General features: G+C 40.5%; 1 protein-coding gene across 1 annotated transcript in view; it reads left to right on the plus strand.

Moving 5' to 3' along the window:
• PIGG (phosphatidylinositol glycan anchor biosynthesis class G) overlaps positions 1-24,428 on the plus strand; it is an 88,041-nt gene extending 63,613 nt beyond the window's left edge. The window contains exon 13 of the mRNA XM_030467779.1: positions 22,660-24,428. Coding sequence (XP_030323639.1) covers positions 22,660-22,885 — 226 coding nt within the window. The 3' untranslated portion in view covers positions 22,886-24,428. The remainder of the gene's footprint in view (positions 1-22,659) is intronic.
• The last annotated feature ends 300 nt before the right edge of the window (positions 24,429-24,728 follow it).

Below are 24,728 nucleotides of genomic sequence, written 5' to 3' on the forward strand. Positions count from 1 at the left end.
AGGGTGTCCCTGATTACTGCAGGGGGTTGGATTAAATGACCTTTAGAGCTCCTTTCCAGCCCAAATCCATTCCATTTCAGCATGCTTTCTCCCTCATGCATGCTTTTACTTGTATGCATGGTCTTGTCCTTTTGCATGTTGCAGTTTTGTTTCTGCTGATCACTCTTGTATACTTTTCTCTCTTGTGTCTGAATAAACCTTCTCTTTCCCTCACACTCTACCTGTTTTCCTCCTCTCTCAAACTTTCCCACTCTTTCATGTATGCTTTTTCCCTCTCTCTGTTGCATGTTTCCCCTTTTTCTTCTGCTTTCTGTCTCTGGCATATTTCCCCTGTCGCACTTTTTTGCACTTTCCCTCTGTGGGTTCTGCTTTCTCTCTGTCTTTCTTGTTTGAATGTTCCCACTCTTGGGCACAATTTGCCTTCCTCATGCAGCCATTTTCCTCTGTCCTGCACTGGAGTACCCAAAACTGGATCCAGAAGCCCAGTTGTGGTGTCACCACTGTTCAGCAGAGAAAGATACGTTCTTCAACTTGCTGGCCCTACTTTTCCCTCTATAGCACTGGGTTGGATTAAAGGAACATTGCCTTCTAATGTTTAACTTTTTGCTCACCAGGGCCAACTTAGGACCTTCTCTGACAAGCTGTTTTCCATTTGGTCAGCCCCAAGCCTGTTCTGGTGCATGGGTTTATTTTTCCCCAGGGGGAGGATTTGGCATCTTCCTCTGTTAAACTTCTTACATTTTTTAACAGTTTATTTCTCTAGTCTGTTGAGGTGCCTCTGAGTGGCAGTAGACTCATCTTACACTATTAACCACTCCTTCCACTCCTATATTGTTTGCAGATTTACCAAGGGGGCGCTCACTCCTGTTGTCCAGGTCACTAATGAAGATGGTAAATAGTATTTGCCCCAGTGTAAAGCCCTGGGAATGAGGAATAGTTTCTGACCTGCTGCTGGCCTTTGTGCTGCTAATCACAGCTGTGTGAGCCTGGCAGTGAAGCCAGTTTTCAGTCCACCTCACTATCCGCTATTGTAGCTTTGACTGCATCACTTTGCCTGTGAGGATGTTACGGGGTATAGTGTTAAGAGCCTCTTTGTAAGGTGAAGGTGCATTAGATATGTGTAGCCTATGTATCTTCAGGCCCATATAGTAAGATGGAATAGAAATAATAACTTGAAATAATAAATTTGCTATGCAAATGTAGTTGGAAACCATTAACCAGTTTGCTTCCATCTGCTGAAACATATAGAACTATAAAATATTCTGCTCATAGGGAAAGGTATATACATTTCTAAAATAATTAAATGGCATGTGATAGACAGTTGCATGGAAATTACTGCCACTTTTAGTCCTTTAGGCTCTCCTGAGGAACTTGGCAGCTTAAATGGGATGGGATATTCACAGACAGAAACAGTAAAAATAACTCTTTGGCTTCAGTCTCCATGGAAACTGTGCATTAGTTCTTGAAACCATGTTTAAAGCAGGGAGCACTGATTAAACAGATGCCTAAACTAAACCAAGTATTCTCTGTATGACTTGCATAAATTCCAGAGAGCACCTGATTCGTGTAAGGGTAGTTTTTGCAGTGACCTCTGTATAGCTCTGATCTGAAGTAGAACATTGTTTTTTGGGATTCTTATGAATGGGCAAAGGGCTATGTTTTTTGATAATCTGACCTATGTTTTTGGATAATCTGAATGACTGTGCAGTACATTCCAGGAAGATTCCGTTTACAAGCTTCTCCCCATGTAAAGTTTTCATGTGTGTATCATGTGTGTAACGTTGACAGTGTTGTCACTCTTTAGCTATACATTGTGATAGTTTTCAGATTATTTGCACATTGGAATCTTTGTTTTAATTGGTGTAATGAGTCAGTTATCAGGGTGAACTGGTGGATCTTCCTAAGCATTAGAAGGCTGTGTGCTTATTGGCTTCCTTAGTCATCAGAAGTTGCGACGGCTCTTTCATGTTAGCAAACAGCTTTAGGTATTGAAAAAGGAAGTTATGTCTAACATGAGGATGTTAATAGTTGCAAAAATTTTAATTTTAGGCCATGGCAATGTAGTTTGTTAATGCCATTTGTTAATGTAGAATGCCAGCACAGCAAACTTAAGTTTTGCTGTGAATTCTTTTATAATAGCTGATCTAAACTGAATTCAGAAGGCGCAATAACTAAAGTAATTTCAGTAATTAATATCAGGTTTTGCCATCTTCAACCTAATGTGTTTGATTCATGGAGTCCCTCATTCACAATCCATATTAATATAATTCTTTTTCTTTCTGTCATTAGAGGGACATGCAATGAATCTTTCAATACACTTCTTTTTTTGAGTCCTAGGGGGAAAGTGCAGCCCTCCTTAAAGACAAAGGAACAATCCAAACTCTTTCCCCTGAGCCCTTCCACATATTACATAGGTAGTTTTTAATTCTTCTGATTTCATTCCATTCTCTCTTCCTTAGCTTAATTAAAGCTGAACAAATGTTTACATCTAAGAATATACTGCTGCTTCATTCCCTAGAATGATAAAACCTGTTACCTATTGTTTACCATTTGTTCCACTCTCTTAATTAAAAAAATAAATGAAAGGTACAAAAGAAAGTATCTACTTATTTGCTGGTGTGTATGGGAATCTGGAAATGATTTGATAAAACTGGAGAGAGATTTTATTGCCACAAGCCAAAATTTTTAAGTTTTACTCACTTAGGTGCCATTGCAGTGATAGCTGAAGAGTTCTCTTAGACATCATTAGTGCTCTATGACAGATACCGTTTCATTCCTTTGCCATGCTGGTCAGATACAACATTTCCTGTGAGGTTTTCCTCAGGTTGCCATGACTCTTGGTATTGAAATATATTTTCTTAGTAGTGAAAAGTGATCCAGCAAAGTAGCATTGCATGCAGTTGTCTGTACATACTAAATGAATGACAAGTTTTTTCAAAACCATTTGCAAAATAAATGTCATCCTCCTGCTCTAGGGACCAGCTATGCAGCTGTGTTTTAGGAGCTGAAGAACTTTCTAAGTAAATTTTAAGGAAAGTGTGTACACAGGATTTATAAATACACAAATTTGGGATGGGTTAGGTTATTTTTCCTTTGTGTAGAAAGATGTAAGCTTTTGAACAGATTTGAAACTAAAAGAATTTGGTTCTAATTTTTGGCAGAGTTGGCATATCTGACATGGGGTTTGTTTTCTAGTAATGGCTGATGATCCTAATAGAGAACTGGTGCTCCATTGTGCTAGTTACGGACCAAATGCATCATAGATTTGGCCACACAGCTTTTAAATGGTCATGTTGATACTGTGTATTGCCATTGGTATGAGATCGTTTGCATCAACAGAACTGCTGGCTTAGATTGAGTCCACTTAACATAAGCACTTTTTTTTTGGTGAGTAATCCTGAATTGAGATGAAAGGGTTATAAAATTTGTTGTCCAAACTCTAGTTCGAAGTTTTTATGGTTACATTGTCCTTCTCCTTTTGCTCTTCTGGTGTTCTTCTGACTTACAAAAGTATGCTCAAAGCCACAAGCAGAGTTTGCTGTACAGCCTTCAAGTTCTCTGTGTATCTGTAGAACTACAAGCTTCTTCTTACTCTATCCAGAAAGCAGTTATACCATATTGCTTTGCTGTATAAAAGAATGCAGTTCTTCAGTCTTGCTTGGAGACTCTGCATTGTGAGATGGTATTTTTGCACAATCCTGTATGGACAGATTTACAAATGCTGCTTATGAAAAAAAGTTCATTGAATTTAATACACACAAAAACTTACTGCATCTATTAGGAGAATCCATATTAATTACATTGGGCAGGAGTAATCTGTGGAATGTCAATTTCAGGCAAAAATTCTGAGATCTAGTGGCAAATAACCAGTATTTCTTCAAAGAATAATTGTAATATATACAGAATCTGTTAGCAAGACTCAATAAAGACTTCAAAAGCCTCTGAAAAGATAAAAAAAAAATTGAAAGAAAGGCTTATAATTTTTTCTCTCTAAATAGATTTCTGATAGTTCTCCCTGCTAGTGAAACATGTCTGTTGGAGCTTAACAGAGGAAAGCAAACTTGCATCAAAGTTGCAGGATAGCAAGTGGTCATGCGGCATATAATTTTCAAAAATCATAGCCACTGAGGTGCAATAGAAGGAATTTTACTGAGTTCTGATTAAAGCAATAAGATTTATCTGTACTGACATCTGAAAAAAATTATTTGGGAAGTCCACTTAGCTGCTAGGTGAGGAAGGACTCTAAAGCTTGGTACTGCTTACACTTCCGTGTGTGCTTCCTCTCTCTGACTTACTGTCCTTAGTTCTCTCTTGCTTGCTGTCCTCTCTCATTCAGTTGGTATCTCTGTACCTTTCTTGGTATCTTCTCCATCACTCTCTTGCTCTCCCATTACCACCTCCCTCCTGTTAAAGCTTCCCTTCTGTCTCCAACACACTTTACACCTCTTTGATGTGCTTTGCCTCTCTTCCTCTCACACTGTCTCACTTGAGCATTTTCTGACTTGTGACTAAAATTTGCAACCAGCTTATGCCAACTGCAAAGTGATGCAAGGATACTAAGTTTAGAATTCATAGAATAATGGAATTGCTAGGGCTGTAAGCAGCCTTAAAGATCATCTAGTTCCAACCCCCCTGCATGGGCAGGGACACCTCCCACTAGACCATGTTGCTCAAGGCCACACCCAACCTGGTCTTAAACACTTCCAGGGAGGTGGCAGCCACAACTTCTTGGACAAGCTGTTCCAGTGTTTCGGCACCCTCAAGGAAATAATTTCTTCATGATAATCTAATGTAAATCTGCTTTCTTTTAAGTTCTAAACCACTTCCCCTTGTCCTCTCGCTACACACCCTTTTAAAAAGCCCTATCTCAGTTTTCTTTTAGGCCTCCTTTAGATATTGGAAGGTTGCTATAAGGTCACCTCAGAGCCTCTTCTTCTCCAGGCTGAACAACCCCAATTTCCTTAGTCTGTCTTCATCAGGGAGGTATTTGCTCATGCGCATGAGTTGTCCCAAGCGAACTGGGGCACCTCAAATGAGGTTTCACACAGGGTTGTTAAACTTCTTTTTTTCTCTTTTGCTATCCCTATCTCTCTGTCTCTTTACACCCATCTTCCTCCCTGCTGAAGCTGTTCCTCTCAATCTTGCTTTCCCACTTTCTCACAGATGCTCCCCATGCACTTCCCCATCTTTCATGTCTGGGACTTCATCTCTCATGTGTCAATGTTCCCTGTCTCTTGTTTGCAGGCTTTTCTCACCTGTCATGCACACGCTTCCTCTCCTCACACGTGCTTAGCCTCTCTTTCATGGGCTTCCCCACTCTTGTGCTCTCCTCATCCATCATATTTCTTGGATGCACTTACCTTCTCCTGCTTGTGATTTCTTGTACTCTCACTTGGTTGTTTAGTGTTACACTCTGGTTGCTCATTTGCTTCTGCTCTTGCTTTACCTCCTCCTGGGCTCCTTTTGTTTCAGAAATGTTTTCCTTCTCTTTTGGATTTTTGGATGTGGTTTGCCTGTTGCACATGCTTCTCTTCTTCCTCTTATCCCTCCCTTGTGTGCTTAAACTCAATAGCACACCTTCTAGTATGTTTCTTCCCTCACCTGTTCCCTTGCTTTCTCCATGCCTTTTCTCACCTCTTCAATGCACTTTCCAACTCACTCACTTTCCCCAGTGTTTTTGCTTTCCATTTCTTGTGCTGCCTTTCTCAATATCATGCTATACATCTCTCTGACACACTTTCACTGTTTTTCCTTTTTATTACCTTGCATATTGTTTGCCTTTCTTTCATGATTTACCTCTCAAGGTTTTTTCTTTTCTGTCCAATGGACTTCCTACCTCTCAACTTCCTGCCCCTTGTCTTATCTCTTGGATACACTCTTCTTCCCCTTGTATTCCCTTTCTTTTGCAACTTTCTTCTCTTGTTCAGCCTCACTTCCGCTCTCCATCTTTTGCTTTGCCATTCTGTCTTTTGATTTCACCATCTCTTGCATGATTTTCCATCTCTGAAACATTTTCTTATTTGCATGCAGTTTCCCTTGGTTATGCTTTCGTTGTCTTGTGCTTCCTTATTTCCATGGCTCATTTTCCCTGTCTCTGTTGCACAGTATGCCCTTCACTGTCCTTATTTCTCTGATGCATTCTTGCTCTGTCACCTGTGCTTTGTCTCCTATATGCTTTCCTTTTGTCTCTTGTTCCTTTGACTTGTATGTTGGTTTTTGTCTTCTTGGGTTTTCCTCTCTTTTGTTTTCCCCTTCTCTGTCTTGCTTTCCTGAACTCTTTCCTCATATTGCATGTTTTCTGCCTGTTGCAGTTTTCATCTCTCTTGCCTGCAGTTTTCCTCTTGCTCATACTTGTCGCTTGTGACTTTGCTCTCTCTTGTGCTAGCCCTTGCTAACCTTTGCCATCTCTTTCCCTTTCACTTGCATCTCCCTTTAGTCTCTTACCTCCTCTCTCCTCAGCCCCACCTTTCCCTCTCTCCCTCTCGATTTACTTTTCATCAGTTTTCCTGCTGTCTCTTTTGTTTTCACCTTTCCTTCTCACTATGCCCCTCACCTGCCCTCTCTCTGAAACACTTTTCCTCTGTATACTTTTCCCTCTCACTTGCATAGTATCTCTGCCACTTGCTTTCTTCTTATTTGCATGTTTCTTCTTTCTCTTTCACTTGCTTCTCTCTTCCTTCCCCACCCCTAACATGCTCACCCCAATCCTCTCTCAAGGCATTCCAATTTCTTGGTCACCAAATCTGACATGCTTCATCTCTTACATATGCTTTGCCTCTCTTTTTCACATGCTTTGCCTCTTTCAGGTGTTTATCTGCTCTTGTGGATTTGCTTTACCACTCCCACATGCTGTTGCACTCTGTGGTGTGCTTCTCCTCTCTGATATGATCACCTTGACTGTGTTTTCTGTATCTTAGTTGTGCTTTTCATCTTACTCTCATCCTACCCATCTGTGTCTCTTGCCATCTTCCCTGTTTCCCTTGCTTCTATCTCTCTCAGTCTCAGTGTCTGTAGATACAAAGGTGATATGCACAGACAGTGCAACACAACCGATGGAGACAAGCTGTCTGTCATACAAACCATGGGATAAACATAGTCCCGAGCTATGCTAGATAAGCATGGAACTTCCTGACTACGCAGCCCCCTGACTGTGAGATTGTCTTGAAGGGATTAGTGATATAGATAAGGTGCGATTTCTTTCCTTGAGTAAATCACCATTGTGAAATAGTGGGATAAGAAAAGGTATATAACTGCATGTAAGGATACGAATAAATGCATTTAGTTTGCATCAAACTGTTGTCCCCGTCCTTGCTGCGGCAAAATGGTGACCCCGGACATGATTCGGGAAGAATTCTGCTGAAGAAGCAGCCGGCCAGCAGGTCTCCGAGAACTTTGAATTTGAGGCTGAAAGAAGCCTGGACGAGGGCGGCCGCCCGTCTGCACCTCCTTGCGTTTGGCAGGTGAGCTCGGAGAAACGAAGTCATGGGTAATCAAAGTTCCCATGAAGAACAGGACGTTTATAGACTTATGAGAGAACTGTTGCTTAAGCAACAGAAAGAAATCTCGGATCGTGCACTTAAGCTCATTTTAAAATGGGTCCGCGATAAATTCCCAGGTACTTCTGCTGTTACTATTTTTGAATCTGAACTGTGGGATAAAGCGGGAGTTCGTTTATGGGACCTGAGTACGCGAGGGGATCATGAAGCACTTAAACTCCTATTTCCCTGGCGGACAGTATTTGAAGGGATTAAAGCGCAGGAATCGGAGCGAGCAAACACTTCTCCTGACGCTTCTGCCGTTCCCAGCGCCCCCCCGCTACCAGAGGGAAGAGCGCAGGAAGACGCTCCCCCTGCCAGAACTGTAGCCAAGGTAACCAGACCGGATTCGCCGAGCGACGATCCGTTCGAGCCTGATCCTTTCGATACAGGACAAAAACCAGATCTAATTCCCGATTATTACGATCCATACGCGGTATGGGCTGCTATTAAAAAGCAGGCTTTAGATGCGGGAGAAATTGACATGGCTATAGCTATCAGTGCCCCCACGCCCTGCACAGCGACGGCACGAAAAAGCCGCAGGGAAACTATTATCGCAGCGTGGCACGACACCGCGCGCAGACACAAGTTCCTCTGTCGTATCAAACCCCATCGGCTCAGCAGTCATTTCAAACATACCCGATGCAGCAATATCCAGTTCTCAATGCGCCACAGCAAGTGACCTCGCTCTTACAAGAGCAACAGCACGGAGCGCCGGACTGGATTTATCGACCCGGTTCACAGTGATTCTTGCCGACACCTCGGTGCATATAATAGAAACTTTGTTTCAAGGGCCTCTTCCGTCCGGGACTATGGGTCTTATTGTGGGTCGGTCATCAAGTACTTTTAGTGGTCTTTTTGTTTTACCAGGAGTCATCGACAACGATGCATTAGAAATAAAAATAATGGCTTGGACGCCTACCCCACCCTGCAAAATACCCGCTAAAAGCAAAATAGCACAATTGGTGTTGTTACCTTTAAATATTGATTTTTTTCCCCTCAGATGTCACGCGGCAGGGTGCCTTCGGATCTACAGGCTGCCCGCAAATATACTGGACACATGCGATCTCAAAGGACAGACCATTGAAACAATGTAAACTTAAAAATGGGTATCAACAAGTTGTGTTAACAGGTCTTATTGACACAGGTGCCGATGTTACCGTAATCTCCCAAGCTAAGTGGCCACGCCAGTGGAATCTAACTCGCACTGCACAGCCATTAGCAGGAATAGGGGGAATTGGTAACAGTTACCAGAGTGAAGATGTTATTCAAATCATTGGTCCTGAGAACAGGGTAGCTAGTACTCGACCCTTTGTATTGCCAGTACCATTGAATCTGTGGGGAAGGGATGTTCTATCACAATGGGGATTGCATTTAGAAACGGTTTTTTAACGAGGGTCACTGATGAAGGGCGTGAAATTCCACAATTAACCTGGAAAACACAGGAGCCAGTGTGGGTGAATCAGTGGCCCTTATCAGAAGAAAAACTCACCGCCCTAGAACAATTGGTACAAATTCAATTAAAAAAGGGACATGTAGTTCCAACTTTCAGTCCGTGGAATACTCCTGTTTTTGTAATTAAGAAAAAATCAGGTGGTTGGAGATTATTGCAAGATTTACGAAAAATTAATGCTGTTATGGAGCCAATGGGAGCGTTACAACCAGGTCTCCCTTCACCAACAATGATCCCGCGGGAATGGAATTTGATTGTTATTGATTTAAAAGATTGCTTTTTTGATATTCCTTTACATCCTGATGATGCACCTAAGTTTGCCTTTTCTGTGCCTAGCCTTAATATGGGAGCACCTCTTAAACGCTACCATTGGACGGTTTTACCTCAGGGCATGAAAAATAGCCCCACAATCTGCCAGTGGTATGTTGCCAAAATATTGGCCCCAGTACGTCTTGAATTTCCAACTGTAATATTGTATCATTATATGGATGACCTGTTAATTGCTGCTGCCACTGAGGGTGATTTACAAAAAGCAATAGAATCTGTGTTAACTGCCATCGATCAGGCAGGCTTGAAAGTCTCACCAGAAAAAATTCAAAAACAAACCCCCTGGAATTATCTCGGGTGGAAAATTACCAATCATTCCATAATTCCGCAAAAGCTATCTATTAATACTCAGATAGCCACACTGCATGATGCTCAAAAACTTTTGGGATCTATTAATTGGTTGTGACCCCTTCTGGGTATTTCAAATTCTGAATTGGCTCCCCTATTTGATCTTCTTAAAGGAGACGCGGATCTAATGGCTCCCAAACACCTCACACCCTCTGCGGAATTAGCATTACAAAGAGTTTGCAGGGCCATCGAACAGAGGCAAGCCTCTCGGTGGGACCCTGATTTATTCTTTCAATTAATAATTTTAGAGGATGGTGTAAAATATTGTGGCATGATTTTTCAGTGGGACACCACGCTTACAGATCCATTGTTGATTTTAGAGTGGATTTTCCTGCCGAATCAATCCTCTAAAACTATTTTACAGCAACCAGAGATGTTTTCTCAAATCATTATGAAAGCCAGAGAGCGACTGTTAACTCTTTCTGGCAGATCTTTCTCTACAATTTATATGCCTGTTACTGAATTGTATCTTTCTTTTCTTCTACAGAATTCACTTCCTTTTCAGATTGCTGTACAGGACTTCACAGGACAATTTTCAAATCATTTTCCTCCACATAAACTCTTTCGATTGTCTTTTTCCCTTGCAGAAGTTCCAAAGAGAAGTGAAATTCCTTTACAGGCAATTACTGTGTTTACAGACGGTTCAGGTATCTCTCATAAAGCTGCAATTGTATGGAGAGACCCTGAAACCAAGGATTGGCAATCTGATATCACCTTTCACCCAGGTTCTCCTCAGCTTGTTGAATTAGCAGCTGTGACTAGAGCCTTTTTTCTTTTCCATAACCAACCTTTAAATATTATTACAGACTCAGCTTATGTAGCAGGTATCGTGCTTCGAGCAGAGTCTTCAGTCCTAAGAGACATTTCCAACTTACAACTGTATAATCTGCTCAGAGCACTTATTGATCTTATCAACAAACGGCAACACGCCTTCTTTATTATGCATATCAGGTCTCACACGTGCCTCCCAGGCTTTGTAGCCGAAGGAAACAGGGCGGCTGACCTGTTAACAATGTCAGTGTCTCCTCTTCCCAATCACTTTGAACAGGCTCGCCTAAGTCACAGATTTTTTCATACAAATGCTAAAGGGCTCCGCAGACAATTTGGTCTGACTTCACAACAGGCAGCTGATATCTTATCTGCTTGCCCTGATTGTCAAAAATTTACTTTTCAGCCTTTAGCAGGAGGAATTAACCCTAGAGGACTTCAAAGCCTTGAACTCTGGCAAACTGATATTACTCATTTTTCCGAATTTGGTCGTCTTAAGTACATACACTCTTCCATTGATACCTTCTCCGGAGCTATTTATGCATCATGCCATACAGGAGAGAAGGCCAGAGACGCCAAAAAACACTTTTTAAAAGCATTTGCCTCTCTAGGAGTTCCTCAAACAGTTAAAACAGACAATGGTCCTGCCTATTCTTCTCAGCTTTTGAAGACCTTTTTTGCAGAATGGGGAATTAAACATGTGACAGGTATCCCCCATTCTCCGACAGGTCAATCAATTATTGAACGCTCCCATCAGTCCCTTAAGGCACTATTACTAAAACAAAAAGGGGGAACTGGTGGGCTGATAAATACACCAGAAGAAAGATTGCAAAAAGCTATATATACTTTTAATTTCTTGAATTGCTTTTCAGACAATGCCCCACCAATTACAAAGCATTTTGCAAGTAACCATCTTTTTAAATTTCAGGAAAGACCCCCTGTGTTAGTACGGGATTTGGAGTCCGGGAAAGTTGAAGGCCCATTTCCTTTAATCACCTGGGGCAGGGGCTACGCTTGTATTTCCACAGAAGCAGGACCTAAGTGGTATCCGGCAAGGAACATCCGCCCATATCGAGAAGGACAACCGAAGGAACAGACGTAGCACAGATCTCTCAGCACACGCAAAATGCTATACAAATGGCTTTGTATGTTGCAATTGTTTGTATGTTGTTATGCTGTATTAGAAATCTCTCCAAGGCGAAACATGTGGGTAACATGGGCAAATGTAACTGGCACCACTGATTTTTGCATTGCAATGGCTTCCGCTCCAGACCCTTTCCGTACCTGCCTTATAGGTATCCCAGGTTTTAATGTTTCTCTGTTTGCTGACTTTTCAATTGGATCCTGCAAAGCAAGCCCTTCACTTGGAAATTGTTCAGCAGAACTGATTTTGGGGCTGAAAAAATCCCTCCCCTGGGATCCACAGGAATTAAATCTATTGGGATCCCAGGCAGTTGGCAACGTATCAGGAAACTGGACACCTACTTGCATAGTTTTTGGTCCTAAGTATGCTGCTAGGGCATACCCTGATACCTGGCCAGACATCAGTCCTACATCTGGAGATTATAGACTGGGATCAGGATATTGTGGGTACAATGGGTCGGAGCGAATGCCGGTAATAGGGACAACACATAACCCCAAAGCTAACATTAAACTTATTTGGGTAAATGAAACTGCTAAGGCTTTACCCCCCGGGGTATTTCTGATCTGCGGTGATAGGGCCTGGCAAGGCATCCCCCATAATGTTGTAGGCGGACCTTGCTATTTAGGCTCGTTAACCCTTTTTGCTCCTCGCTTTGCTGAATTAAGGCAGCTTGTAAATACTATATATCGTGCTCGTAACGCAAGAAGTATTGGCCTCACACCGCAGTGTGATGATAATGTTAGGCTTTTAAGTGTAGCTGCTAGAACTGCTTTAGCTCTTTTTATTCCTGGTGCTGCCACAGGAAATGCGCTTACTAACCTAGCTAGATTAGCATGTTGGGCTGAAAAGCAAGCAAATATTACTACTGAGATTTTAGATAGCCTTTTAATGGATCAAAATAGTTTGCGACACGCTTTATTACAAAATCGCGCTGCTATAGATTTTTTATTGCTAGCCCAGGGTCATGGCTGTCAGGAGTTTGAAGGCATGTGCTGTATGAATCTTTCTGATCATAGTGAGAGCATCCACACCAGCATCACACAGTTGAAGCAACACACACAGAAGATTCAGCAACAAATAAACCCTCTCGGAGATGCTTTCACAACCTGGCTTCATGATATGGGACTTAAAGGATGGCTTTTATCTTTAGTTAAAACTCTTTGTTATGCTGGGATTGTTATTGTGATTTTGCTTTTGTTATTGCCTTGTCTTTTTCAATGTATCCAGGGAATGCTTAATAGAACTGTTTCTAAGGTTTTTTTAGTGCAACAGAAGGGGGGAGATGTAGATACAAAGGTGATACGCACAGACAGTGCAACACAACCGATGGAGACAAGCTGTCTGTCATACAAACCGTGGGATAAACATAGTCCCGAGCTATGCTAGATAAGCATGGAACTTCCTGACTACGCAGCCCCCTGACTGTGAGATTGTCTTGAAGGGATTAGTGATATAGATAAGGTGCGATTTCTTTCCTTGGGTAAATCACCATTGTAAAATAGTGGGATAAGAAAAGGTATATAACTGCATGTAAGGATACGAATAAACGGATTTAGTTTGCATCAAACTGTTGTCCCCGTCCTTGCTGCGGCAAGTGTCTGTCCTCCTCTTTCTCTCAGTTCTCTCCCTTCCCTGTCCTCCTTGTGTTCCCACTCTCTCTTGCACTATTCACGTGTATCTCATTCCATTTGTGTCTCTCTCATGCTTTGCATCATCTGTTGAGCAGAAGTGAGAGAGAATACTGACTCCTTAGTATTCCGCCCGTCTCAGATCCCTCAGGATCCTAAGACCCTCCCTTTAGGTCCTCTTACCGGTACCAGAAATTAGCACAGTCCACTCAAACCATAACATGTATATTTTCCTTTCTTGGACACATTGCCTCTCACAAGCACTGCCCCTGTCGTGCACATACTTTGTGTCTCTGGCAGGCATGCTACATGGTCCTTACTTCTTCTGCATACTTTTTGCCTCCCTTGAATAAACTTTTCCTCTTAGCCTTACAATATAGGAAATTTTGACTCCTTCACCCTGTTCTCCATCCTTCACCTCTGTTTCTCCATCTCATGTTTTCCTTCTCTTGCACATACTCTTACATGCAACCTGGCATGCTTGAGCACTCTTGCACACTTCCTCTCTCTCACACTTCTTCTCTCTTGCTTCCAAAACCTCTCATGTTTGCCCTGTCTTTTGTGCTTTCTCTCTCATACACTATTGTACACTTCCATTTTTGGGGGGAATACCTTCTCTCTAGTGCTTTGTTGTGCTTTCCTTCTCTAGAGATGCACTTCCCTACTCCTGTATGTGTGCTTTCCTTCTCTCTTGCTTACATGCACTTTTCCTGTCTTGCATGTGTTTCTATGTCTTTTACTTGCATTGCATAAGAAGGTGCTTACCTTCTTATGGTTTACTTCTTCCTCCAGTCCTCAAATATTAATTCCTTTATCTCACATTCATATTTTTACTTTCCCTTTCTTGTTCTTGCATCCCCTTTGTCTCTCTAATATACTTCCCTTGTTTACTTCCTTTCATGCTTTCTTACGCTTTCCTCACATGGCTGTCCTTTCTAGCATGCTTTCCTTGTCTGCTACTCTTCTGCATATGCACCCTTTTCCTCTCTTATGTGCCCTTTCTTTCTCTCATTTTTTCCTTTTCTTATGGGTTCTCTCTCACATGTTTTGTTTCTATTCTGTAGTTTACTGGTTTTAATGCTTTCCCTTTGCTACCTGTAGTTTCTCTCCCTGTTGAATTGCCTCACAGTCTCTTGCTTGTACTTTACCTCCCTCATGCACAGTATTTTATTCCTACTCTTTTCGCTTGCTCTTTCAGTTCTCATCTCTTTTGTATGTTTTCTGCCCATCTCCTTCTCTTGCACTTCCTTTGCATGCACACTCTATTTCTAGCATGCTTCCTGTCCTGGTTGCGTGGTCTTGCCCTTTTGCGTATTGCAGTCTTTGTTGCTCACTCTTGTACACTTTTCTCTTGTGTGTGAATAAACTTTCTCTTTCCTTCACATGCTACTATTTTTTTCTCTCTCAAGCTTTCTCTTTCCCTTTATCCCCTTCTTCTGTATTCCATTCTTTCTCCATCTCTGTCTCCATCTTAGCTCTCTGTTGTGCCAACATGTGCTCTTTTCATGTTTTTACCTTTTTCACTCTTCAGTTCCCTTTCCCTCTCTCTCATTTGACCATCTTCACCCCTTTCCTTATGTTTCCCTTGCAAATGCAGGTTACTCTGTGCCCATTCTTTTTCCACCTTTGTCTTTTCCTCTTTCTCACTCTTTTTCACTCTTTTTTCCATTGTCTGTGTTGTATTTTTTTCTTTATCACTCATCTTGTCTCTCTCTCCCCATTTCCCTGTTTCAATTTCTCTTTCCTTATTACTTTCCCCCTCTCTTTTCTTATTTTTCCTCACTCCCTCACTTTTCCTCTTTTCTGCCTTTCTGTCCCTCTTTCTCCACCCTCCTTTCTCTACTATACCTCCCTTTTCCCCTTTATCATGCTCTCTTTGCATACCGTTGTGTATTTTCTTTTTCTACTTTCCTCTTTTCCCCTCCTTTCCCATTTTCTCTTTTTCTCATTCTTATTTCTCCCTTTCCTTTTCCCACACCTTTTTTGTGAATCTGTTTCTTCATTAGTGTCTTCAAGCCTCTCTCCCTGTTGCTTCTTTCCACCCATCTACTTCTGTCTTTTCCCTTCCCTGTCGTTCTATTTCCTCTTTTTTTTCCTCTATTTCCTCTATTTCCTCCTCGCATGCTTTTCATTCCACACCCTTATCTCCCCTCATTTATGTCCCTTGCTTTCACTTTTTTTCTCCATAAAGCCCCCAGACTTTTGTCTGTTTCCCATTCTCTTTCCTGCCTCCTTTCTCCCCTCATGTGTCTTTACTTCTGTGTCTGCTCTCTCTTTACACTTCCTTTTCTTTTTCCCTTTTTTCTTTCTTCCCCCCTTTCTCTGTATTTCTCTCCTTTTGTGTCTCCCTTTCTAGCTCTCCTTTTCTCTTTTCTTATTTGCTCTTCCCCTTTCTTCCTCTGTGCCTCCATCTTGTGCTATCTCTCCTGCTCTCTCCTATGTTCCTTCTCTTCCTATTTCTGACCATTTTCTCTCCCTTTCACTGTCTTACCTTGTCTCCTCACTCACACTCCCTTTCTCTTTTGCTTATTTTTCCCTCTCACTTGTACTGCTTCTGTGCTCTTCTTCACTCTGCCCCTCCTCCACTTTCCGCTATCTTCTGCAGCTGTCAGCTCCTGCTCTTCCATCCGTCCTCTTCTTTTGTCTCTGTCCCTTTTCCTCTCTGTCATCCTCCTTCTTTCTGTCTCCTTTTCTTTCTCTTCCACTCTCTGACCAACAGGTGATACCCATATTTTCTTTAGAGCTGTCTTTTAAGTTCTTTGGCCACTTAACATAACCGAACTGCAAAGTAACATACGCAGCCTTCCAAAAGTTGGCATCTGTTTACTTTGTATTTTCTGTGTCAGAATCAAGATTAGCATGATAGAATCATCAGAGCTATGGCATGGAAAATCCTGAGCTGATTTTTCTGCATTCTTCTCAAGAGAATTCTAGAGCTCACTGAGGAAGAGGGTCTACAGTTACTACACAAGGGTATCTTCCTCAAGATCAGATTGGCCTTGGAACTTAAATTCTTTTCAAGGTTAAACTATTTTTGTTTACTATTCCTTTTGTACTTCCTTGTATTAGCATTATCTAAGCCTTTGTAGACACCCTAGGGTATGAGTTTACAGGTCCAGCTGCAATCCATTTTGCTTGCAAGGGAAACTGCTTAGGGCTATAGAGTCTTCATGCTAACTTGGAGTATTGTTGCTTTTAATTATTCAACTTCATGCAAATTATTTGTAACCCCAACACTCATATAAACTTGCCAAAGTGAAAAGTGTATGTAATGTGTATTGGGCTCAGTAGGAGCATCCTTGCATAACCCCAGAAGTCATCTCATTTTACCACAAAGAATGAGTCTGTGAAGAAGAATCTGCTACACATTGCACCAGAAAAGGATGTGCAGAAAGTTGGAAGCAATATTCTGATATGCTGCATGAATGAGATAAAGTGCTATGAAGGACTTCTATGCCTTTTCTCTTCAGTACTTCTGTCATCATTTGAACAGGAGGAACTAAAGAAGGAGGGCTTTTTGGACTCTGAGAGGGGTGGGATGCAAATGGAGGGATCTATTCCTTCCCATTTCATGCCATACTCTTGAAAAGATCAGAAATCCAGCAGCTCCTCCCTCTTTTTCCTCTCATCTCGTGCTGCCCGTGCTGCTGTTCCTTCCCACCATCTCACCATGTGTTACTGGGTTCTATATATATATCTATTTGTATATATTTGTGTTCTTTGTTACCTTACCCTTTATGTTATTACCTTTCCCTTATGTTAGTAAAATCTGTATCCAATTGTTTTCAGTTTCCAACTTAACTTCTCCAGTCTTTATTCCCCTTTTATCTTCCCTTTGTGTGTGGATGAGGGGGGAATAAAGAGGAATTCTGTCATTAGGTTTGTGGCACATCCAAACTGCTAAACCATGACAACTTTTGATGTTCCTTCCTCTTAATTCTGAAACAAAAAATTTCAGACTGAAACATAGTATCATCCTTATTTCTTCTCTACAGTTAGTAAGGGCTGCATGATTATGATGGTGTCTCAGTATTTTATACTACTGCTCAAACAGGAGCAGAACCATTCCAAGGGCACTTCTCGAAAGAGAGGACCATATTTGTATACTTTTGCTTACATACTTCTTTATTGTAGGGATGATTCTAAATGTCACCTGTACTTTTAGCTGTCAGTGGCCCTGTCTTACTGTTCTTGCTTGTCAGATTTTTTCTTTTACACCAGTGATTTTCTATCCTTTGTTCTGTAGCCAACAGAAGCTGACTTCTTGGTTCTGGTAGCTGGTAGTAATGCCCCTGCAGATACAGCCTTCGTTGCTACAGCAGTGCTCTGCTGGCTTAGTTCAGCTTGTTGTCCACCAGCACCTCCAAGTCCCTTGGAGCAAGGCTGTTCCTCAGCCACGCAGATCCTAGCCTGTGATGGGCCCTGTGGTTATTCTGTCCCAGGTGCAAAATACAGCACTTGTTTTTGTTAAACTTCATACCTTTCTTGCTAGACGGCTCTTCCAACCTTCCCAGGTCTCTCCTTAAGATGGTTTTCCCTTCTGACATGTACACCTCACCTCTCAGCAAACTTGATGGTGATCCTTTCAGTCCTATTATCCAGAACACTTATGAAGCTGTTGAACAGCTTGGGTCTAGTATCAATCCTTTTGGGGAACCCTGCTTTTGACTCAGTACAGTTGATTTCTTGTTGCCCTAGCAGTTAAATTTTGATGATAGCCATTCAGAATGGATGTTCAGACCTTCTAGCCCAATGGCAGCATAATTGGGTTGCTACTTCCAATCTAATACAAATCATTGTTAGGCACCCAATTTAGGGAGTTTCTCTGGGACAAATTTCAGGGGCTAAGCCTGACTGAAGAAAGAAAAAGGAATCTGAAAATTGTTACATACCTTGTGTTTTAGATAGAGCTCTCTTCTAAGTGGGTTAGCTAATAGTGTTACGGGAAGAGTTACGTCTGCTGGGGGACTGAGACTGCTTCTCCTTCTGACAGGAAGCTTTTGCACAGCTGATTAAGCCAGCAATGAGAACAGTTGATATTACTCTGTTTTTCGTGATCTTTATGCTGAAATGAAGAGAACTGAAGTTTTAGGTCTTAGTAGCCTTTTACAACTTAGTCTTCATGAGAACCTGCTGAACCTTATACTACAGTCTACACATGCTGCAGTCCACTGTAAATCACAGCCACAGACATTTGACCTTGCTCAGATAGTTTTAGCTTCTATGCATTTGATACTGGGAAAGAGGATACCCAGGAAAATCAGTGGTTATTTCCAAGTTCCTTAATTTCCATGGTTGTAGAATGTACTTGACAAGGCTTCTAGCTTGCTGGAAGCTGCCCTTTTTGACATCTGTTTATTGATAGGGTTTGGTGTCAAAAATTGTAACTCTAGAATTCATGGTATTTTGATTCCTGGTATATACCAGTTAATGTAAATTTTCAAAGGACTCTTGGTTCCCTGGGCTCTGCTAAAAATATACAATGCAGGATTATATCTGAAAACTATATGATTTCAGATTATATATGAAATCTCACAGTTGAAAATTACACTAGGTGAGAGTAAGGCATGCTGGAGAGGCACAGCAAATTTGTTGCTTCTAAATTAATTGGCATTTGTTTATACTGGAGGAATTTCTTATAGATTCTAGATATTCTTATGATGTTGCAGACAGACACTTGGAGCACTACAGGGTTTGTTTCTGACTGCAACGCCTTATTAATTATATGCAGGATAGATGCCAACCAAATGCTGACTGTTTTTCAGAGAGAACTAAACAGCTCTCAATATCTTGTGAACTGAAAATGTAGAAAACCTAGAAAGAAAAGTGACACTAGTACAGTAAAAAAAAATTGATACAGTAAAAATTGTCTTCATATATGCAGCTTCAGTTTGCACAGTAAAAGGCAACCTAGGCAGTGATATTCAACTGGAAGAGAGGAGCTGGAAGGACAGAAATGGTGGAGGATATCCTTCGTTTAAAAGATTAGTCACATTTCATACTGAAGCCCTCCAGATGTGACCCTCCTCCCCCTATCACAGAAAAATTATAGTCTTAGAGTATTATTCACTCATATGTATGCACATTTCTAAAATTTATACTTGATTTGGTGAGTTAGAACAAGAGCTTGTATGATGTAAAGTACTGTATTTTAAAGTTCCTTGAAGAAGCATTTGCAGGGCTGTCTGTAGAGGTTTTTTGCTTGACTACAAAAGCTGTGTCACCATCTGCCAAATATTGTATATATCTGGGGAATGTGCTTTTACAAGAGAACTGTTGGTTTTCTTTCATGTTTTTGGCGTAGTAATGTTTTCATTTTGCAAAGCTTGTGTAACCCATTTTAATAGCACCTTAGAGACAGTGCAATTTAGGAGATCCAAAGAAGCAGAAAACCTATTAGTAGGACAATATCTTGGACATATTTTTCTACACATTAAATATTCAATTAAAAGAGAGGATTTCTGTTGAAAACTAGAATGTGCTCTAGACTGTATTTAATGTTTGCAGACTAAATATGGCATGTTCAGTGAAGAAGTAGTGTTTCAAAAGTCTCTGAAGGCATAGTGTTTTTTCTGAATCTAGCAATCTTCAACTTGTTGCATGAAGTTTGGATATGCTGTGCAATCTTTGGATTTCTCATTAAAGTCCCCAGAAGTTAAATCGCTAAATGAACTCATTGGTAGAGACCGAGTATGTATTTTTTTTACTCCTGCACAGGCCTTGATATTGTGCAGAACTTGAAGGTAGTGTGTACAGATAACATCATGTTATGCTTTTCTCCTTTAAATAAGAAAAGGTGTTAAATACTTTGGACCATTCAGTATGTTGTTGTTACAGGGTGGTGCTTTAGATATATTGCATAATCTTCCATTGTTTTTATTGAAACAGCACTGAGAAGTTTTAAGGTTATTCATTACTGTCTGATCCAGTTCATAAAGGGTAGGATATGTACATGGCATGCCACAGACAGCTTTATGTGTTCTCCGAGTGGCTTCTTGTGGAATAATTCAGGAACCAGATTAATTACCTGGATTTTTTGGTCATGTTCTCAGCAGCAGCCTGATCCCTGGCTATTGTGTTCCTTGTGGCCTGGTGAAGCCCTGTACCCTGTGGTCACTCAGTGTCTGTAGAATTAATAGAAAGAGTACAAGTGATTATTGTTAGCTCTTCAGAAAATGAGGTGCCCAGCAGAAGCAAGAAGAAGGGAAGGTGCTATGCCTAAACTAAGTCATTCCCTTAGCATCAGTAGAGCTGGGTAAGTCACACTGCTTATGCTCAGTCATTCCAGTGCTGTTTCCACAACAACATGTGTGAACTTTACAAGGTCCAAAATAAACCAAATTATCTTGCTATTGAACCCTATGAAGAGTTTAACTCTGTGGATATAGTGTGCTGCTTCTGTTGCCTCCACTGTATTACACTGTGAAGCTAAGATTTCCCACTGCAGGTAGGTGTCTGTGTTGTTGAGAGATTGAGTGCTGAGACCTTTTGAAAGTATAAGCCTTAAATAAGCAGAAGACAGTTTGTTAGTTTAATTGTATAAGAATACAGAAAGAATTGTACCATTTCCTTGTTGACTTGGGGATTCTTTGTTACTAATTATAATGTGTAAATGCAGAATTTTAATGTTACTAGGAGAGATAACTATGTGATCTCTTGTTGATATTAAATGATATAAGCCTACCTATTTTTTAAGCCAAGGAACTGAACACACAGAAATTCAGTTTAAAATAGTCTTCTAGCCAGTTTCTTCATGATTTAAAAAATTTAATACCATTGATTTATGATAAAGACCTTTTACTCTAAACAACTATTTTACATTTCCTGTTTGGTTGTCTAGCTTAAAACCATTTCCTCTGTTTATTCAGTTGTATCATCTAACTACTCCCGAGTATTGTTTTTACTGATACAGGGATGAAAATAGCTAAGTCTGAGTGAACTGCAATTTGTTTAATCCTTATCAACAAAATCAGTTATGAAACATAAGGATAATTATTTACACAAGCTCGCTGAGGACAAGGATAGTTATGCAGAAGCAGAGAGCAGGCTAGTTCACTTCTATGTCAGAGTTTCCTTAGCTAAGTGGCAAGGGAAATAGTTTTCTGTGAACTAAATGTATATTTTGTATATTCATTATCAGTCATCTGTGCTGTTCTTAACTGATTTTTCAAACCTGCTTTCATGACCTGTTCTTCCTTCTGCTGAAAGCCTTGGGAATTTTGCTTGATTTCGCTGGAAAACAGGACTGTATCCCAATTACTTTGATTTAAATAATAAGAAGTTTAATGGTTTATACAAAATACTGCATTCTGTAGCTTACTTAGTCACAAGTGGCTAATTTACATCTCACAGTCATCTTAGATTTTTATTACTTGGAACAAGATCAGAATCAAAAACTGGGAGGACCATAATTGATTCTCAGATGAGGATTTCAGTGTAAATCACTGCTGCTTTTTTGCCAGTGTGTTCTTTTGATAACTGATGATATAAAATATTTTGGTGGGAAGAAGAAAATGTTCTTATTATTATTCTAGTGAAATAGGTTTATTCCTTCCTTTTGTCTGAACAGGTAAGCATCTGAACTTGGTGTGAATTAGTCTATGCAGATGTATTTTGGCAAAAGTGGACACATGCCACTGTGGCATTATTGCTGCGAGTTGGCATCTCAGGGGAGGGAGAGCAGTTGTAGTGTGGCAAATGCTTTCACTTCCATCTTCATCTGGTTCTTATCATCCCCCAGAATACCTCAGTGTGTCAGATTTTGACCATGCAGGTTACATGCGGGGCAGGCATTTCTTGTAGTGCAGTGGGCACAGCTGAGCTAAGCTGCTGTGGCAAGAATGCAGTTTATTGCTCAGGTAAGCCTAAGAAGATAGTATTCTCTGGAGAATGTTTTGTTAGTTAGCTTTTTGTTAGTTAGTTTTCTGGTAGCATGGTTTTTATGTTGCTTTATGTTACTGACTGTGGGCAGCAGTGTACTCAGTCAAGTTTTACACACTTTACAAGGGTAGCAGACTCCGTCTGATTATCTGTTGAACAGGTTAGGCAGCTAGGGAAAGAGTACTGAAGTCTTCTCTGCCTCTCACAGTATGGATTCTGTAGAAAGGCAGTGGGAGGGCAGCAAGAGATGAAGCTATCTGCTTCATGGAAATTCTAGCAATTAGAATAATGTATATTAAAGCAAAGAACCTTCTAAGTTTGAGGTGAACTACTGGATATCTTTGTTGTGGTGACAGTTGCTATGCTTACACTTACTGTACTTAACATGCTACAGGATATATGGAGAGGTGGTATGGACATGCTTTATGAGTTACATCCTTGCGTTAATAATCAGTTTTCTAACACAAAGGGGAAATCTGTGCATATTCTTCACATTTTGATATAATGCTGAAGGCTGGAAAAACTTGGATGTCTTTGCTAAGTTTGGCTGAGAATGAACTCTGTTTTTGTTACCAGGAATTCGGCAGCAGTGGGTCATGGCTGTTTCTGCTACGCACTGATGCGTTCAATTCCGGTTGCCATCTACATTGTTCTGGTGACAGCTCTGCGTTACCACCTGTTCATATGGAGTGTCTTCTCACCAAAACTACTTTACGAGGAAGTTCATGTGTTCATCACAGCCGCTATCTGCCTGTTCTTCACAGCTGTGGATCAGAACCCCACTCACAAAGTCCAAGATTGAAAAGAAGTGTGCAGTACACAGTTCTGCGCTTCTGTGTCAAGTGTCTCACTCCAATGGAAGAAGGGAAATTGTTGTGTAGAACTGGAAGACTAGCTTTGTTTGTTCTAGTCAAAATCAGGGGTTTAAGGGCTGTTCTAAAACCAAGTTTGCTAAAATGTTGAATTGAAATAAATTTTTTTCATGGGTGACTCTTGTTACATAACTGTCATTATAGCACTCTTCAAATAACGGAATGGCAATATTACATGATTTAAATTTTAAACTGTACATTTTGTTATAAATATAGACCAGTGCCTCTAGGCACTGAAAAAAAATCTTTTGCTCATACAATTTTTTACCTTCTTACTCTACAGAATCCTAAAAATATGCAGGGTTTCTTGGTGCTCTTTGGAAGATCTTATATTCATTAGTCTTGGTGAAGTTTTTTGTCTGTTTCGTTTCTAGTGTGTGCATTTGACTTATTATTAAATTATTGAATTATGGTGTAAATATCCCAGGTAAGGGACTTCGTTTGTTTTGCATAGGCAGCATTTCTATTTAAAGGCAGTATTTGTAAGATGAGTGCAATCATTATCTGTAATGTATTCTGATCTGTACTTTAGACACTGGGTAAGAAACGTGTATGGGCTAACAAAGTAATTAATCTTCTGTGGACTCTGTTTACTGCTAAAATGTTGTGTTTCTTGTTTTTTAGTGTTTAAGTGCAGAATCAGGTTGGTGATGGCTGGTCTGAGAATTGGACCACATTTCACAGATTGGAGAGCATTATGACCCATGAGCAGGAAAGTGGTGCAACGGGGTACATTACCAGCAGAATGAAAGCTGTGTTTGCGTCACCTTCCTCCTAGTGACCTGTCTGCCCACCTCATTTGAATGTGCTATCGTCAGCTTCTAGAAGTCTTTCTTTAAACTTATTTATGTCAAAAAGATGCACACTTGTGACTACCTTCAATATAGGAATTCTTTTCATGTCGTTTTTTGCTTTGTCTTTTTATTCATGTTAGCAGCCAATAGCATTCAATCTAAATGTGTAATGGGTGTAGCAGAAGAGAAGCATACATGGGACTTCAACTTTAAAAAAAAAAATCTGAAAGTAAAAAACTTTGAAGCCCTATGTAGCTGACAGCACATTTTTTAGGATCACTGATAACACTTTCCATCTCATGTTTCAGATAGAGCAAATCTCAAAAAGTAGGCCTTTAGTTTTTACACATTAATAATAGGCCATCTTGGTCCCTAATTCTTTTTCATCTGTAAAACAACAAAATTTTCAGTCCCCTGGCTGCAATTTGCTCTTCAAATGCAGAAGAGACTACAGGATCATAATGTGATCCACTGTGACCTCTTGGAAGTCTAAAAATTTAGTACTATTAATAGATTGATTTCTACTGTGAATTATGAAATCTTTAAAACAGTAAGTGTGAATGTTGTACACATTTATGATTATCTATGTTCTCAGTATTTTTCTGGTTACCTGTTGCTTAGCAACCATATAGGGATTATTGACATCTTTGTTTGTTTACTTGGTTAATTCCTCAGCAGTGCTCCCTAACATTCAAACAGAATATGTTTATAAGAGATTCGATTGGAGAGAAGAGATGGTAATAAAAGGACAGAAGGAGTGTAGGAGAGGTTGCTTCCGGGTTACGGAGTCCCAAAACAATATGGGGTGAAACCTTCACAAGATCTTTTATTCCTTCCTTCTGATATTTTTTGCTTCTACTGTATCTCTTGGACATTGTAGGAAAGCGTGGAACCTGTACTATTGTGTATGTAAAAAGGTTGAGTTTCTTCAGATTACTTAAATAATCATAGTGTTCTCTTTCTCTTGAGATGAAAGATG

The sequence above is a fragment of the Calypte anna genome, chromosome Z (genome assembly GCF_003957555.1).
Source record: "Calypte anna isolate BGI_N300 chromosome Z, bCalAnn1_v1.p, whole genome shotgun sequence".
Lineage (NCBI taxonomy): Eukaryota > Metazoa > Chordata > Aves > Apodiformes > Trochilidae > Calypte > Calypte anna.